The 16,281-nt window shown below is 38.2% G+C and overlaps 4 protein-coding genes across 4 annotated transcripts; 1 reads left to right on the plus strand and 3 right to left on the minus strand.

The window, feature by feature from the left end:
* The first annotated feature begins 2,211 nt into the window (after positions 1 to 2,211).
* LOC137721382 (laccase-5-like) lies at positions 2,212 to 4,813 on the plus strand. The gene is made up of 5 exons (XM_068460476.1): positions 2,212 to 2,398; positions 2,493 to 2,644; positions 2,791 to 3,164; positions 3,291 to 4,256; positions 4,414 to 4,813. The coding sequence occupies exons 4-5, from the start codon at positions 3,449 to 3,451 to the stop codon at positions 4,542 to 4,544; spliced, it is 939 nt and encodes a 312-aa protein (XP_068316577.1). The 5' UTR covers positions 2,212 to 2,398; positions 2,493 to 2,644; positions 2,791 to 3,164; positions 3,291 to 3,448; the 3' UTR covers positions 4,545 to 4,813.
* Positions 4,814 to 7,580: 2,767 nt separating this feature from the next.
* On the minus strand, positions 7,581 to 8,522 carry LOC137721202 (cation/H(+) antiporter 15-like). Its single transcript, XM_068460305.1, has one exon. The coding sequence runs from the start codon at positions 8,520 to 8,522 to the stop codon at positions 7,581 to 7,583; it is 942 nt and encodes a 313-aa protein (XP_068316406.1).
* A 506-nt stretch (positions 8,523 to 9,028) lies between these two features.
* On the minus strand, positions 9,029 to 10,236 carry LOC137721212 (cation/H(+) antiporter 15-like). The gene is made up of 2 exons (XM_068460313.1): positions 10,162 to 10,236; positions 9,029 to 9,808 (listed from the first exon to the last, which is right to left on the minus strand). Exons 1-2 carry the CDS (start codon positions 10,234 to 10,236, stop codon positions 9,029 to 9,031), a joined length of 855 nt encoding a protein of 284 aa, XP_068316414.1.
* Positions 10,237 to 11,612: 1,376 nt separating this feature from the next.
* LOC137719560 (cation/H(+) antiporter 15-like) lies at positions 11,613 to 14,846 on the minus strand. Its single transcript, XM_068458598.1, has 3 exons — positions 14,619 to 14,846; positions 13,124 to 14,119; positions 11,613 to 12,867 (listed from the first exon to the last, which is right to left on the minus strand). Exons 1-3 carry the CDS (start codon positions 14,844 to 14,846, stop codon positions 11,662 to 11,664), a joined length of 2,430 nt encoding a protein of 809 aa, XP_068314699.1. The 3' UTR covers positions 11,613 to 11,661.
* Positions 14,847 to 16,281: the final 1,435 nt, after the last annotated feature.

The raw sequence follows: 16,281 nt of genomic DNA on the forward strand, positions 1-16,281 counted from the left end.
ATGATATGACATATAATCTTCTTACGTCTTCATTTTTGCATACAAAAGCACTAGGGTTAGCAAAACAAATCAAAATTTTGTAGCTAAACTAGGCATTGCTCTATATCTTCTCATTTTGAGATGCGCTATGGTTCCAATCTGGGCTTAAAGACAAACCCTAATTATCAATTAACATTACATAATATAAGATGCCATTTCCTAGCTTCCTCTAAATTTTATTTCACATGCATGTCGTGTTTGATTTTTGGTTCTGGTGAATAATGCAATGGTAGCCAAGAAGAAGCTGAAATGCCTTTGTGAGTTTTTCCGGTCCCGGAAAAAATGGACTCCATGACGAAGTCGCTAACTGGTCTTCAAACTTTCATTCTCTTCGTATATAGCCACAAAACCTAATACAGACATTAATTACATGGATAATACCTTCCCTCTGTTCTGCTGTGTAGGCTACCTAATTTAAACAGAATTCTTGTAAATATATATTAAATTTTCTGTTTAACTATCCATCACTCTCTAACTGAATTTTTGTTAGACCCAATCAAATCTTGATGGATTGTAGCGCATGCAACATATGCCACCTAATTGTAGAGAGATGACTTAATCTACTCATCTTTCCTATCAAATTAACGGCAAACTTGAGACTTGATCCCGCGTGGTCCACTTTTAACATTAATTAACTAATAATAAATTAAGAAACCCTAGCTCAAATTCCCTGCACTCGATCATCTCTTCTTGTTGTAGCTAACCAACTAATTGATCATCGATCGTGACCTAGTACAACCTCATTGTAGCTTTGTGGGCCTTTTAATTTCTTTAACATTTTTTTTTTTAGTGGTGTTAGTGTAATCATAGATATTGAAAAATATAATTAATTCAATTAATTACTTCTGAATGTTGATTTTATGAGTTTATTAAGTAGCCTTACTTGAGGTTTTGATTTCGATTGAATCTATGGTTCTATTGAGAAACAATGTACAATCTAGTCACGGTTTTAACAAACGCGAGCATAATAATTCATATATTTCTAACTTATATTTATGAGATGATAAGATATGACAAAACCTATTATATTACAACATCATCATCAAATGAAACATGGGTATACCGTAACTTTTATGAAAAATTAATATTTGAAAACAATGAAAAGAACAACCACATATCCGACTTAGTTTTCTCAAGCTAAATTACTTTTCCACTTTTCTCTAAAGCATGGACCTTAGGCAGATTGCTTATTGATTTCCCGTACCACATTAGGAAGGAAAAAGCTGGTTTGACGAATTCAAGCAAATATTTTTAATCGGTATACTCTTTCCCTCTTGATTCTTCTAACCTCCGTCCCTTTTTTTTAGAAAACCTTGACGTTATTTGGTAAATAAACCTAACCATTCATATTAAAAGAAAAAAGAATTAAAAAAATGCATGAAAATAGAAAGGAGGCATAAACCTTACCCTCTTAGAAACAAAAATAATTTTAGCTAGCCAAGGAGAGACCAAAAATATCGATTTAATTATCTTGATTCATTATGTGTTTAGCATAATGATTCATTATGTGCTTGAATCTGAGTGCTAGCTCCATTTGCGTGATGCCACAGAAAATCACTAAAATAATGTTGTTTTATCAAAGGATTACTTGAGGGTTTAAGGTTGATTAGAACAATGGGTTTGACTTATAAGTATGTTTCTAATTTAGTTTTGGTCTTTTTCACCATTACGATTGTCCTTACGTTGGGAAAAAAAGTAGGATTAACTTTACTCTTTTTGTAGTTGCATTAACATATATGAAAAAAAAAATACCAATATTAATGCTTTATTGAATGGGTAATGTTAGGGAGATCAAATTTGGAGACTAAATTTGTAAACTAAATGACGTGTCACTAATAAGAATAAGCACGTTTATCAACGTGTAAGTAATAAATCAATCATTAACTTTCATATCTTTTAGTTTTCAAAACTTTGTCTACAAATTTAGTCTTCCTAACATTATTTTTATTGAATTATTCAATCCCAGAAAGAAGACTTGAGAAGCAAGCTGCATTGGAGACGTAATGTATTAGGGATAGGCCAGTGGGTGCAACAACTCTTACCGGGTTGAACTAAGTTTGCTCAAGGCTCGGACCATTTTTTGAATCAAAACCTAATCTGCCAACCTCTCTCCTCAAAGTTTTACTATAAAAGCATCCCCCCACTTTATTACCTCAAACTACCACCTTCTCTCGATCATTCAAAGGTTAAGGGTTCATCAGCGAGCTCATAGCCTAGCTAATCGATCGAGATGGAGGTACTCAACGCCATTTGCAGCAACAAAATCCGACTCTCCTTATGCCTTTTCGGCCTTTGCCTCTTATTGGCTTCATCGACAATGTGTTTGGCAGAACCCAAAACTCACCAGCATGAGTTTGTTGTGAGTTTAATTTTTACGTCTCTTGTTTTTCACATACGTTTCTTCTTCTTACGTACTCATTTCTCACTATATTTAATATTTAAATGGAATACAGATTCAAGCAACAAAAGTGAAGAGGCTGTGCAAAACCCACAACTCCATCACAGTAAATGGACAGTACCCTGGACCAACCTTGGAAGTAAACAATGGTGACACTCTTGTCATCAAAGTTACAAACAAAGCTCGATACAATGTCACTATTCACTGGTAACTAACACGCTTGTGTGCATGCACATGAATACAAGTTTTTACTCTCATGCTTCTTTTGTTGTCAGACTGGCTTGCAAGAGAATCTTTATCTTCTTCATTTCTCCGAAGAAATTAATCAACATGCCTTATCTTCTTTATTTCAGGCATGGGATTAGGCAGATTAGAACTGGATGGGCAGATGGGCCAGAATTTGTGACTCAGTGCCCGATTAGGCCAGGAGGAAGCTATACCTACCGATTTACAATTCAAGGGCAAGAAGGTACTCTCTGATGGCATGCTCACAGTTCATGGCTTAGAGCCACCGTTTACGGCGCACTCATCATTCATCCTAAACAAGGAGACTCCTACCCCTTCACTAAACCGAAACGCGAAACAACCCTTCTTCTCGGTGAATGGTGGGATGCTAACCCTATCGATGTTATAAGGCAGTCTACTAGGACAGGAGGAGCTCCAAATGTTTCTGATGCATACACCATCAATGGTCAACCTGGCGATCTTTACAATTGCTCAAGCAAAGGTAATTCCACAAGAAAAGCTTTACGTGCAATAATCAACTAAGTTAAACTGACCCTAATAATTGATGTAATAAGTAAGTCTTATGTGCCACGTATGAACTGATAAAATTTTATTGTGATTTTTGCAGACACTGTTATAGTTCCTATAGACACCGGCGAGACCAACCTTCTTAGAGTCATCAATGCTGCCCTCAACCAACCTCTTTTCTTCTCCGTGGCCAACCACAAACTCACTGTTGTTAGTGCTGATGCCTCCTACACCAAACCTTTCACCACCACGGTACTCATGCTAGGCCCTGGGCAGACCACCGATGTTTTAATCACGGGTGACCAACCACCAGCCCGGTACTACTTGGCGGCGAGTGCTTATTTCAGCGCACAAAATGCAGCATTCGACAACACCACCACCACCGCCATTCTTGAATACAGGTCCGCCCCTTGCAGCCCCAGTTGCAAAAACGGTCCAACAGCCAAACCGATTATGCCACAACTCCCTGCTTTCAATGACACAAACACTGCTTCTGCTTTCACCAAGAGTTTCAGAAGTCCAAGAAAAGTTGAAGTCCCAACTGAAATCGACGAAAACCTTTTCTTCACAATCGGTCTTGGACTCAACAATTGCCCTAAACATTTCAGAGCCAGAAGGTGCCAAGGCCCAAACGGGACACGCTTCACTGCCAGCATGAACAATGTGTCCTTCGTGCTTCCAAACAACATGTCAATCCTTCAGGCTTACCAACAAAACATCCCTGGAGTTTTCACCGCTGATTTTCCAGCAAACCCTCCGAAGAAATTCGACTACACGGGTAATGTGAGCCGTTCTCTATGGCAGCCTTTGTCGGGCACTAGGGGATACAACTTGAAGTATGGATCAAGGGTGCAGGTTGTGCTGCAGGACACAAGCATCGTCACACCCGAAAACCATCCTATCCATCTTCACGGATACGATTTTTACATCCTTGCCGAAGGTTTTGGAAATTTCAATGCCAAGACCGATACCCAAAAGTTTAACCTTATTGATCCACCTATGAGGAACACAGTGGCAGTGCCCGCGAATGGATGGGCAGTTATCCGATTCGTCGCTGACAATCCAGGTAACAATTTTTTATTTTTTATTTTTCTTTTCACAGGACAATATTCTATTCTACACTATTCAAACTCAATAGCAACGTTTCTAGGATTTGTTTATACTTAAATATACGTTTGATATATGTATATTTTTTTTTTATCAAATACGTTTGATATATGTAGGTGCATGGATAATGCATTGTCACTTGGATGTTCACATCAACTGGGGTTTGGCCATGGTGTTCTTGGTGGACAATGGAGTTGGGGAACTGCAAACGATGGAGCCACCACCAGTGGATCTGCCTCTGTGTTAAGAATCTTAAGATTATATCCACATCAACTTTTGTAAAAACCCGATTACCGGGTTTTCATTTTTCCCTTATATCAGTTGTATGATTTTTCATTGTTGTCTTGAGTTCCCCTGTATTTGGGGGCCTAGTTCTTGCTCTGTTTTATAGTTCTTTTTCGATACATCAAAGCCGATATAGAGGATATGGTGCTAGGATTTCAAAAACTGAGCTCACCATCCGATTTAGTCAGACAGACATGCCTTCATTGATTCAAGATTGTTTTGTATTTTTAAGCAACGTGTTAAATAAATCTTGGTTTAATGAAATCTTCTTTTTCTTGTTATTCCTCTGTTTTACTGATGTGGGCGCTCAAGTGAGAGCTTTAAAAATCACACCCAACAAACTAAATATTGCAAGCAAGGGCAATTTTCAAACACTATTCATCGTTTTTGGAGAAGTTTTTCAGTATGACGGTTACCAATCGACGTGTGTTATAACACATGAATCAGTAATAATACATAATAATGTGACTGTTACATTAAAAAATTTCTCAGTCTGTTTTCATATAATTCATTAAGCGTCATTTTTAAAGAAACACAAGTATAAATAAACAACTTATTGATAAGTAATTAAATGTGGTTACAACTATATAAAGTAAAAACCACAGGGAAGTAGAAATACTAGCTGCAAGTAGAAAACCAGGTCATTTTTTTTACAAGAAACTCCAAACCCTTGATTAGGCAACAATTTTAAAATTTCCATACTGTCACAACATTCTTGCCAAACTAGATAAAGGCCCAAAAAAAGGCCTAATAGTAGACACTAAAGAGTTTTAACAACAAAAGGAAGAAAAGATCCATATGCAAAATTTTTCTGATGGGCTGGATTTTTTCTTATGCCTAATGCACAGAAACAATCTTGAACAATTATCAATCCCTCTCGTATGAAAATAGGTGGGACAATTACAAAATTAGGGCACGCATACTCATAAAATTAAGGGGATACTCTTGTCATTGAACACATACATATGTAATTTTCGTGTACGCATAAGTCATGAGCCTTCTGTTCGGGCTAAAGGATTTCCCTTCGCATAGCTCCTCAGGGTTTGACACTTGGTGTGTTGTCGGGCTTTCTCTTGCTTAGTGTACTGCAGGATAGGTTAGTAGTTAGTTTTGGAAAGTGCCTTTGTGGGGTCTTAGGTGAAGGCCTTGTGGCTCACAATCAAAACTAAAAGGATCTTGGCGTGCCACTGCTATCTTAGTATAACATATGTTGAACATATGTGATTTAAGTTGATTACTTGTGCCCCAAATTACTTAAACTTGTTATCAAAAGATTGTTACAGATGGGTTAAGTCTGCATTAAGTTCTTTTTCTTGCCTTGTAAACAAGGACTTTTAGTTCATAATCTTGTACGTCCAAAACAATGAGAGTTCAGGCCCCTTTAATACTATTTCCTAGATTACAGTTCACTTTAATGAAGGTAGATCCATTAACTTAACCATATTCGAACGCAAATGGGGTTCTTAGGTAGAAAACAGGTGAAAACAACTTGAATACATACTAAAAAGTACATTAAGCGACAGATCTACTAAATTAAAGTACAAATAAAGAGACTCGGGCAAGATTTAACCTTGTCAGACTAGGTTGAACTTCTTGTATTCACTTCTCTTTGGGTTTACAAGGGTTATATGCAAAAAAGGATAGATGGTAAATAGGTTTTACACGAGTGAATCGATACTACAACACTAAGGGAAGATAGCAGAGCTTTTATACTAGACAAAAGATGGCTTTTCTAAGGGGAATATAGCTAAAAAGGACTGAATCTAGACAAGTTTCAGTTTTTTGGGTGGAATTGGCTTGCGAGTAGTGTTTGTATGTTGATTGATTGTTGTTTGAGTGTCATTGTCTCTGGTGTCTCTTTCCCTTTTTATAGACGATTTGGCCTGATTGCTTTAGCTTTAATCTTGGTTGAGGGCTTTCGGATGGTAGTGAGTCATCATCTATTTACTTGTAATGCCTTTAGACAGTGCTTTTTGGCTGGTGCTGAGTTGGTCTTTGTCATTTGTCACTTCATCCCTAGGCACATGGCCTATACATTGGCTGAAAAGGTTTCAGTTTGCTTCAAGCCTCTTTGTTGGGTTTCAGGCAAGTCCTCATTTTGCTGTGACACCCTTGGGCCTCATTTCATAAAGCCCAATGTTAAAATATTAACTCAAACACCTTCTTATACATATTTTCTTATGCATGCATTTTTGTGTATACATCAATCATTAAATGCGAACATAAGTAATTTCCTTTTACACATAAATTTAGGAAAATGAAAGTTTCAGTAATAAAAATGGAATTGGAGTAACATCATAATTCTGCGATACTTTCATTCATTTGTTAAATTTTTCGTTAGAACCGCCGTTAAATGATGACGCGGTGCCGACAAAGACAATGAATGGGTGCCACGTGCCAATTTGGCGCCATGTGGACATTAAAAAAAGTAAAATAAAAAAAATTAATATTTTTGTGTGCACATCAATCATTAAACACGTATGTAAGTACAAAAATTTAGGAAAATGAAAGTTTCAATAATAAAAATGAAACTGGAGTTTTTTGTATTTTATTTAATGACACTTTCTTTTCCTGAATTTAGAAGGCATAGCGCAAAACTTATGGCTTGGAATATTCATCATCAAAATCCAAAGTCAGCAAAATTACACTGAAATTGAAAATTTACTAGCTGGCTGTATTTGATTCTCCTAAGCTAGCTAGCCTATGGTCTAACTAGTACTTGAGGTCTTCGCATCCTAATATATCCTGCGAAACCCACTCTATCAAGTGACTAGCTAGTTTGTCCCCTGCAAGCTGGTTTTGCAATGTATGTCAACTTATAATACCTCGTTAAATTTTTCATCAGAAGCGGTTCGAAGTTAGAATTCCCTACTTTCTTGCATCACCAACACATTCACCATTCCACCACAAAATCTGAGGAAGCAAGCATGTCGCCGATCACTCCCAGCTCCGCGTTCTCCATAAAATCTACCATTTCTTCATTACTTAGTGACATTTCCTAGTGTCTCCGTCCCACCATCACAAGGTCGTAATCGCCATGTGACTGCCTAATGGCATCCATAAGCTGCACGCCGTCATCCACCTCCATTTCATGCCAATTCAAGCGATCATTCCCAATGTTGCTTAGCTTAAACTCGTCAACCAAAGCCTGGTCGAGCTTCGCTTCTTTCAGCTGCTCTTCTTCTATTACTGTCTCCGCCAAAATAAACCTGAACACCAAGATGGAAACTTTGGTATTACCCGACATGCGTGCTGAGTCAGCTAATGCCTCGCGATCATCAGGCCCGCCAATGAAAAACACCGCAACATTGTAAGACAAGTGATTCAAGCTCAGCCGGCAAGACAGGCTTCTATCAACTAGTATCCCAACTGTACATGGAGCATATGATTGTACGTTAATGTTGAATTGGCCTATTACCTTAGTCGGACAGTTGGGACCAATCACATCCTTGTGGTTTTCATGGAATGGTATGATAATTAGAGGAACTTTCTTGTCATTGGCATCAAGGCAAATCGTCTCACGCATGCTTTTATAGGGGGCGGTCATAGTGAAGGCTTCAATTACAACCGGCCCTTTTGAATTTTTCAAGTAATTCTCAAAGGCTCGCATTATATGAACATTCGTGGGTACACTTCTGTGTGTAAATTTCTTCTTCTGTTTCATGTGAGGGACTAGTAGTGGTGCTGCGCTGCCACTGAGTTCGACTACATGGAAAATGTAGGCACAAATCGGGCTTGCTTCTGTCGGGTTTGACGCCTCCAGGAGGGCGATCATGTTGCATACACTTTCTTCGTTGTGGACACAGCAAAGGATTTGAAATGTTTCCGAGTTGCTTGCCAGTAATGATTGAATATTTCTAATGCAGTCGTTTTTGCTACTTGATTGTCTGAGGTGTACATGAGGTATGCACAAGAATCGTATGAATGGTGTTATGGCCATGGTCAGACCCAGCGAGGACAAGACGATTTGAGTATAAGATTGTTGATCCATTTGCTGCAATTAATATCAATTAGGAACCCAAAACAACGGATTGTAAATATGGCGTTTAACATCTACTGGTCCCTTAAAAAGGACGGGTTGCTCATGAGTACCAATTGTAGTATTTGTTACATTGTCTATAATATGACCGACAATGTAGCAGATACTCTAAATTAGTACTCGTTACAAGAAAATTATTACCCTCCTTAAGTTGGTGGGGTATCAAAGAGAAAGAGGAAAAAGATAAAAGAAAGAGTATGATACCTTAAGGACCCTCCAGCGACTGTAAATGGAAAGTTCTATTAAACCCTTGATGCTCATGATCATGCTGAGCAACAGACTATGTTTGAACTTAATTTTGCAGCACATTGCAGCCAATGTAACTCCCAAAAAATTTGTGACATAGGATTCAACAATCAAGACTTGAAGTTTGCTGAAACTTTCCCAATGGTGAATCGAATACACATTCACACTAGTGTGAGGCCTACACAAAAGAAGAACACCGGGAGAAGAAATTCGGAGAGTATGAATTCTGTCTTTTTTATCAATGCTGTACCAAGAGGTGGTCCATTTGGTATGACTAACCCTAGAATTATAGCACCCGTAGTAGGCTTTGTGCCTAAGGCATCGGTGATAAATGCCATGACTAGAACTCCAAGTTGTATTGCAACCCCATAACTTTCACTCACTTCTTTTCCTTTGTGTATTTTCTTGGTTATTGAAAGTATAGTCGGCCTTATGACATAAATAGTGAAAGGCAGCAATGCCAACAAGGAAAGCAAGGCCTCAATTCCGTAGCTTTCTTGGCTGTATATGTAATGTATTGCCATGAAGGACCACTGAATCACATCGTTGAGCATGGCGGAAGACAAGGTGAATTGCCCCAACTCGGAAGTCATGAGGTTGAGTTCATCCAAGGCCTCAGCCACTGTAGGAAAATAAGTGAAGGATAAAGAAAATGTAGTAAAGAAAAGAAAGAGTATCCCTCCTGTGAGTCCTGGAATGGATCGGGCTAGCGGGTAGACGAGGCTTGAGGTAACAGCGCTTGGAAAAAGGAAGCCTGCTAGACCAATCTTCCAGGCATTCTCTTGTGTCCTTCTAACCATGGCTAGGTCAATTTTCAATGTAATTAGGAAGGTGGAATATATTGCGCCCAGCTCAGCTACTGTGTCAACCAATGGAAACTCTCTTCCTTTGAACACCAGTTTGTCCTTAAATGCCTTATGATGCCCCAAAAGAGAGGGACCCTGAAAAAAAATGAGGCAAAAAATGGTGGGATCAAATTAAATTTGTAACCAAGGATAAAAATTTGAAAAATTACACCCTGGAAAAAAACTTCAAATTAGATTACGCCAATTCAGACACGATAGTTTATTAGTCTTAGCATGGGAACTGGATGGCCAGACCAGTAGATTGCAGACAAATTTGGTTTGTCCAGAAGGCCTAAGAAAATAATAAGGTACCCGAGAGATGGTGACGATGAGGATGATTTGAGCCATCATCATAGAATACGGATAATCTAGAGGATTATCTTCTCAGCACACCACCACCCACCCCCCCCCCCCCCCCCCCCAAAAATGGCGCCGCTGGAAGCAATTGCCTGCTGAGGTATGCAAACTCTTTCATCACCATGTTTCACACGGTGGGAGTGAAGGTAACTGCTTAAGGCATCCATTTTTTGTACCTCGATCCGACCTGATACAGAAAATCCTCAATCCCCACCTTTACATGATCATCTCAAATATTGATTTGAGGTTTGTACGTTTGATCGTGATCTCGACCCTGTGAATCATCCAAAAAATTTGAAAATGAAACTCGGTATTAATAAGGCCATCTCAGAAAATCGACGGACGTTGACATAATTAGTCAAATATGGGAACAGAAAGAATTGGTAGTTGTTACAGTTGAAAAAAAAAAAAAAAAAAAAAAAAAAAAGCTTCAGTTTCCAGGGAAGATAACAAAATCAGGTTTCAAAATTCGTCTTAAATCCAAACACTCCAACAGAAGGAGTTGGTAAGTTGTTCCAACTGGTTTCAGATAATTTATACTTGGAGATATTAGCCAGAAGTCGGTTATCGATCATGATCTGGAGATCTGTTCAAATCTTTGTAATTAACATGATAACATCAATGAAAAGCATTTCTCGTTCATGTGATATCTAAATTATCTGACTTGCAGTACAAGCTACAGGTAAAACCCAATAAATCACTTTTTACAACAAACATCAATCCCTAAGGCAATGTATAAAATGTTTACCTTACCTAGTTTACAACATTCTTACCTAGAAATAATTTGTGCAAAATGAATTAAATAAACTAGCTAGGGGAAAGGAGAAACTTAACTAGCTGCGAGCTGTTCCTCCTCTGCCTACCTCCTACAATGCATTGCCAAAATTTTGGTATATATAACGAGTATTTAAAATATTGGTATCGATGAGTCGATATGCAAATTTACAAAAATATCAATGAATATACTGACATCAATTGACTTCGGTGGAAATGATGAAAATTTGTTAAAAAACGTGAAATCAAAGATAAAACTTTAGCAAATGTTATACTTATCAAAATTAATTCAAACGAGAACAATCTCAACGGAAATCCACTCCAACTAATGTAATCAGTTGGTTCTCCATTAATATAAAATGATATTAACATAAATAATAAAGATAATAAAAGATTTGAAACTCCAAGTCGGCAATACAGATACACGACTTGAAGATGAAGGCCAGCAACAAAGAAATCCCGCAGACTTAAAGGTGGAGAGATTAGGTGTTAATCTGAAGATGTAAAGCTCTAATTTTGGGTGGGTATCAACTCATTCACCTTATTCAGTTTAAATTTAGTTTAAATTTTGGAGAAATCTCTTAAAGAAATTTTAAAATTTTAGAATCTTCAATTTGTTTCTTCAAAATTTTCACAGTGAATAGGTAAATACTTTCAATATTCACTGATTTTCTAGTATCTCGCTGTCAAAAGGTGAAAGTCTGCATTTTACCTCCTGTTTTCATATCGATTCTAATTTTTTTTTAATATTTCGACAATTTCGCCGATATTTTAAAAACTGTACATAATACAAATTTTGTGACATGAGGAATAAATTGTTACCCATGAAACTTAAATTTACTTTCCGACCCTTTCATGGAGCCACTACGAAAAGCTCCGTTGCTCAATTCCTTGCTTTCTTGCAAAACTAACACATTCACCATTCCCCCGCAAAAATCCGGGGAAGCAAGCATGTCACCTATCACTCCCAGTTCCGGATTCTGCACAAATTCTGTCATTTCTTCATCCCTCAATAACATATCCGTGTGCCGCCTCCCAACCAACACAAGATCATAATCCCCTTGCGAGTTCCTAATGGCGTCCATGAGCTGCACACTATCATCCACCTCGATATCTCGCCAGATCACACAATCATTCCCAATGTTCCTTATCTTAAACTCGTCCACCAATGCCTGGTCGAGTATCTCTTCTGTCTCCTCATCCTTGTTGGCTACAATTACTTTATTCTGCAGTACAAACCTGAACACCGTGATGCCCACGTCCGGGTTGCCAGACATGCGCCAAGCGTAGGCCAACGCTTCGCGATCATCTGGCCCGCCAATAAAAAACACTGCCACATTGTAGGAAAAGTGGGACACGCTTAACCGAGTTGACAAGCCTCTTTCGACTAGTAATCCAACTGTAGAGGGGGAATAATTTTGTACATGGATGTTGAATTGGCGTATCGCTGTCGTGACAGTGGCGCCAACAATATACTGGTGGTTTTCATGGAATGGTAAGAGAATCAGAGGTATGTTATTGTCCTCCACTAGACGGCAAACGGTCTCATGCATTGATTTGTAAGGGGCGATCATAGTGAAGGCTTGGATTGAAACCGGTCCTTTTGAGTTCATTGAGTAATTCCAAAAGGCTCGCATCATTTGATGTGTGGGTGAATTTGAGCGCTTTAATTTCTTATTTCCTTCCTCCTGATACTTCTTCTTGTAAGGGACTAGTAGGGGTGCCGCTCGGCCAATGAGCTCGACAGCGCGGACAACGTAGGTGATTAGGGGGCTCGCATCGGTTGGATTAGACGATTCTAGGAGGGTGGTGATGCTACAGACACTTTCCTCATTGTGGACACAACAAAGAATACTGAACTCCAGGTAGTTTCGAGCTGACTGGATGTTTCTGATGCGTAAGTTTTTTGTTGATGGTCCAAGTCGTGTTTGTGGCTGGTATAAGAATCGAACCACCGGTGTTGCGATCATGGTCACCGTGAGCATAGAGAGCACGATTTGAGTATAGGATTGTTCATCCATCAGCTGCACGTAATATTTAGAAAAGTTAGATTGTCATCCTCAAAATCTAATATTCTTTCATTAAATCCGAGAGTTAGAACGAATTGTGATTTTACGAGTTAGAGATGCATAAATTTACTAGCACACTGTCTAATACATATTGGTCTTATATACAATAGTTGACACCTCTAAAGAGAGTGTGTCACTAAATGTGTCAGTTTTATGCGTTTAAATAGAATTATTGAAAAGAAAAAGAATTCATTGTGATATTGTTACTTACCATACTAGACCTCCATCGAGTAAGAAGGACAATATCTACGACACCCTTGATGGTCAATATCAATCCTAGCAAAAGGCTATTTTTAAACCTAACTTTGCAGAACAATGCAGCAACTGTAACTGTAACAATCTTTGCTCCATACGTCAAACAAATAACAAGCTGAAGTTTGCCAAAGCTTTCCCAATCGCTAAACGAAAACACATCAACCATGAATCCAACACGGAAAAAGAGCACTGGAAGAAGAAATTCGGAGACCACAAACTCCGTCTTCTGTATTAATGTTGCACCAAGAGGTGGTCCGTCTGGAATGACTAGCCCAAAAAGTATAGGGCCGGTAACTGGAGTTGCACCTATGGCATCGGAGACCAATGCCATGGCCAAAACCCCAACCAGTATAGCAACCACATAACCCTCCTTCACTTCTTTTCCTTCGGGCGTTTTTTTAACCACTAGTAGTACAAGCGGTCTTAAAAATGAGAAATTGAAAATCGTCAAGGCCATCACCGAAACCAAAGCCATAACTCCGTGGCTCGGATTTCTTTTTGAGAACACAATTTGTGCAACCGTGGACAACCACTGGATGGCTTCAGTGACCAAAGAAGACGACATGGCGAGTTGACCTAGCTCGGAAGTCATGAGGTTGAGTTCACTCAGGGCCTGAGCTATGACCGGGAAGAAAGTGAAGGAGAAAGTAGAGAAACTAAAATAGAGGAAGAATGTTCCTCCTTTGAGTCCGGGAAGAGTGGTGCCTATTGGGTGAACTAGAGATAGGGTTATTACTAAGGGAATAATAAAACCAGGCAGACCAATTTTCCAAGCATTCCTTACAGTCCTTCTCACCATGTTTTTGTCAAATTTCACCGCGATTATAAACATGGAGTATACTGCGCCCATTAGAGCTATTACCTCAAACACAGAAGCATCTTTTGCTCTGAACAGCTTCTCCCTTACTACCTTTGTTTTCCCTAGCGCTGAGGGCCCCAATATAATGCCACCCTGCAAAAACAAAAACTTGAAGTTAAATTATTTATGGAGACTTCAATCTAACTATGACTTTGTCACAAACTTGATTAAACTATGATATACCAATATTATATTATCGAACTATTAATTTCAGGACAGAAATATTGGATGGTTGACTTCAACTATACAACCCGCTCCTAAATTATGAAAAAACAGTAATGACCTCTAGAAATTACCGAATAAAACAAAAAAAAAAAAAAAAAAACCTAATTAATAACGTACCCAACCGAATTTGCAAAGTTGATTCAATCCTGGTTGATTTTTGACCATGTCCATGAATAAAATTATTAGAACAAAAAAAATAAATAGAAACAACAAGATTATTTGCAGGCATAACATAAGCAAGCCTTTATTTCCTAGTGACAGATATTATGAATGCTTGACATGGACTAAGCATATGAAATTGCAGACAAACCGAAAACCCAGAAAAATATAAGCATGCACGTGATGTATTATTTTTTTATATAAATACCAGGAGATTGCAGACAAATTTGGTTTGTCCCAAAGGCCTCAGAAGATAATAAAGCGCTCGAGAGATGACAACGACGAGGACGATTTGAGCCATTGTTAGAGGAAGTGGATAGTCTAAAGGATTGTCTTTCCTCCATATACCTTTGGAGGTGACGGTTTGTTGTTTCATGCAAAAGATTGGAGCTTCCGGCTTCCCCGGTGGGGGGGTTTCAACTCCATTCGTCACCATTCTTGTTAATTTGTAAATATTAACCTCCCAAAAATTGATCGCAAATAGTGTTATTAATCTTGAGTCAATCACGCCTTGCCAATTCGAAGCGCCGAATGACTGTACTAATTGATTCCTAGGGTTGATCGTGATCCCGGCCGACAACTCTATGAATCGGCCGAAAACGAGTAGGAAGTGAAATTCACTAGCAAGGTGACAACCACGCCTGCCCACCACCACCACAACCGCCGTAGGCGTTTAGTATCTAGGGCTGATCAGAATTGGAATGTGTTGATTTTTGGCCTTGGGGTCAGCCGCGCGGTAAAAGTCGTTGCAGAAGGTGCGGTTATCATTTTATGAGAAGGGTTTGGTCAATTTCATCCGCAAGTTATTTGGTGAACTATTTTATCTCCATTAACCTATTACTTTTTCAAAATATTTATGAGCTTTTTTCAGCAAAAAAAAAAAAAAAAAAAAAGATTGTTTATAAATAAAAACTTCGTACTTATTACATGCAAGGTCCATCATTTTCCTAATGTGGAATTTCCTCTCAATGTGTCTTTCACGTGTGGCAAATTTTCAATCCTAACACGTGAACAACAAAAATTGGGTGACGTAAATCACGTGTGACCGTTGTGCTTCACATGTAGACATGTAGCTCTAATTCCATGAAGACAATTGAGATTTCACCATAAAACTAATTGGCAATGTGGGATATAGTCCAATTACTTATAAGCACATACAAAGTCCCTCCTTTATCCGATATGAGATTCACTCTCAACAATTGAAAAAAAAAACACATTTATAGATAGAAGGAAGGAAACAAGTTAAATTAATGATCAAAGGAATGGAGAGAAATAAAGGAATAACGACTGGTGATTGTAGCTCAACTAGTTAACAACATTATTTACATATGTACTCAAGATTCTAAGTTTAATTCCCCACCGCCACCTATCGCTTGTATACAAAAAAGAAAAACAATACTTAGAATAAATAATAAGAAATAACAATTGGATCGACTAATCCCCTAATTGGCCTAAATCCTCGTTTTGAAGAGTTTTTATTTAGGAACTGTTATTGGCACTTCAAAATCTTATCTTGTGTAATTTTTCTTTCTAATTACAGAAAGTTTAGAATGTAAAATGAAATTTTAGAATGCCAATTGCAATTCTCTTTTATTTATTCTTTTATTTTTGGAATTTTGAGTTATTCCAATAGAAAAGCCCAAAATAGATTATCAAAACAAAATAGAAAACCCTAATAGGCTCAGTTCATTGAAAAGCCCAAACACATAGATGCCCAAAGCCGAAATCAAATCAAACACATACTAATACATTTTATTTTATCTTTTAATTTGAACAAGGAAAAACACGCAAACACGCAGATGCCCAAAGCCTCCTTCAAACTTTGTCTAGCCGCTGCGTCAGCAAACACGCAAGCTGCCACCTCATCACTT

The sequence above is a fragment of the Pyrus communis genome, chromosome 16 (genome assembly GCF_963583255.1).
Source record: "Pyrus communis chromosome 16, drPyrComm1.1, whole genome shotgun sequence".
Taxonomy (NCBI): domain Eukaryota; kingdom Viridiplantae; phylum Streptophyta; class Magnoliopsida; order Rosales; family Rosaceae; genus Pyrus; species Pyrus communis.

Coding starts and splice junctions, on each gene's coding strand:
- LOC137721202 (XM_068460305.1), bottom strand. CDS start 8,522: ATGGCCATAACACCATTCATACGATTCTTGTGCATACCTCATGTACAC.
- LOC137721212 (XM_068460313.1), bottom strand. CDS start 10,236: ATGGATGCCTTAAGCAGTTACCTTCACTCCCACCGTGTGAAACATGGT. Junction 9,809..10,161: donor GAGTTTGCATACCTCAGCAG/GCAATTGCTTCC, acceptor ATTTTTTTTCAG/GGTCCCTCTCTTTTGGGGCA.
- LOC137721382 (XM_068460476.1), top strand. CDS start 3,449: ATGCTAGGCCCTGGGCAGACCACCGATGTTTTAATCACGGGTGACCAA. Junction 4,257..4,413: donor ATTCGTCGCTGACAATCCAG/GTAACAATTTTT, acceptor TGATATATGTAG/GTGCATGGATAATGCATTGT.
- LOC137719560 (XM_068458598.1), bottom strand. CDS start 14,846: ATGGTGACGAATGGAGTTGAAACCCCCCCACCGGGGAAGCCGGAAGCT. Junction 14,120..14,618: donor AATTTGTCTGCAATCTCCTG/GTATTTATATAA, acceptor TTGTTTTTGCAG/GGTGGCATTATATTGGGGCC. Junction 12,868..13,123: donor CTCGATGGAGGTCTAGTATG/GTAAGTAACAAT, acceptor TATTACGTGCAG/CTGATGGATGAACAATCCTA.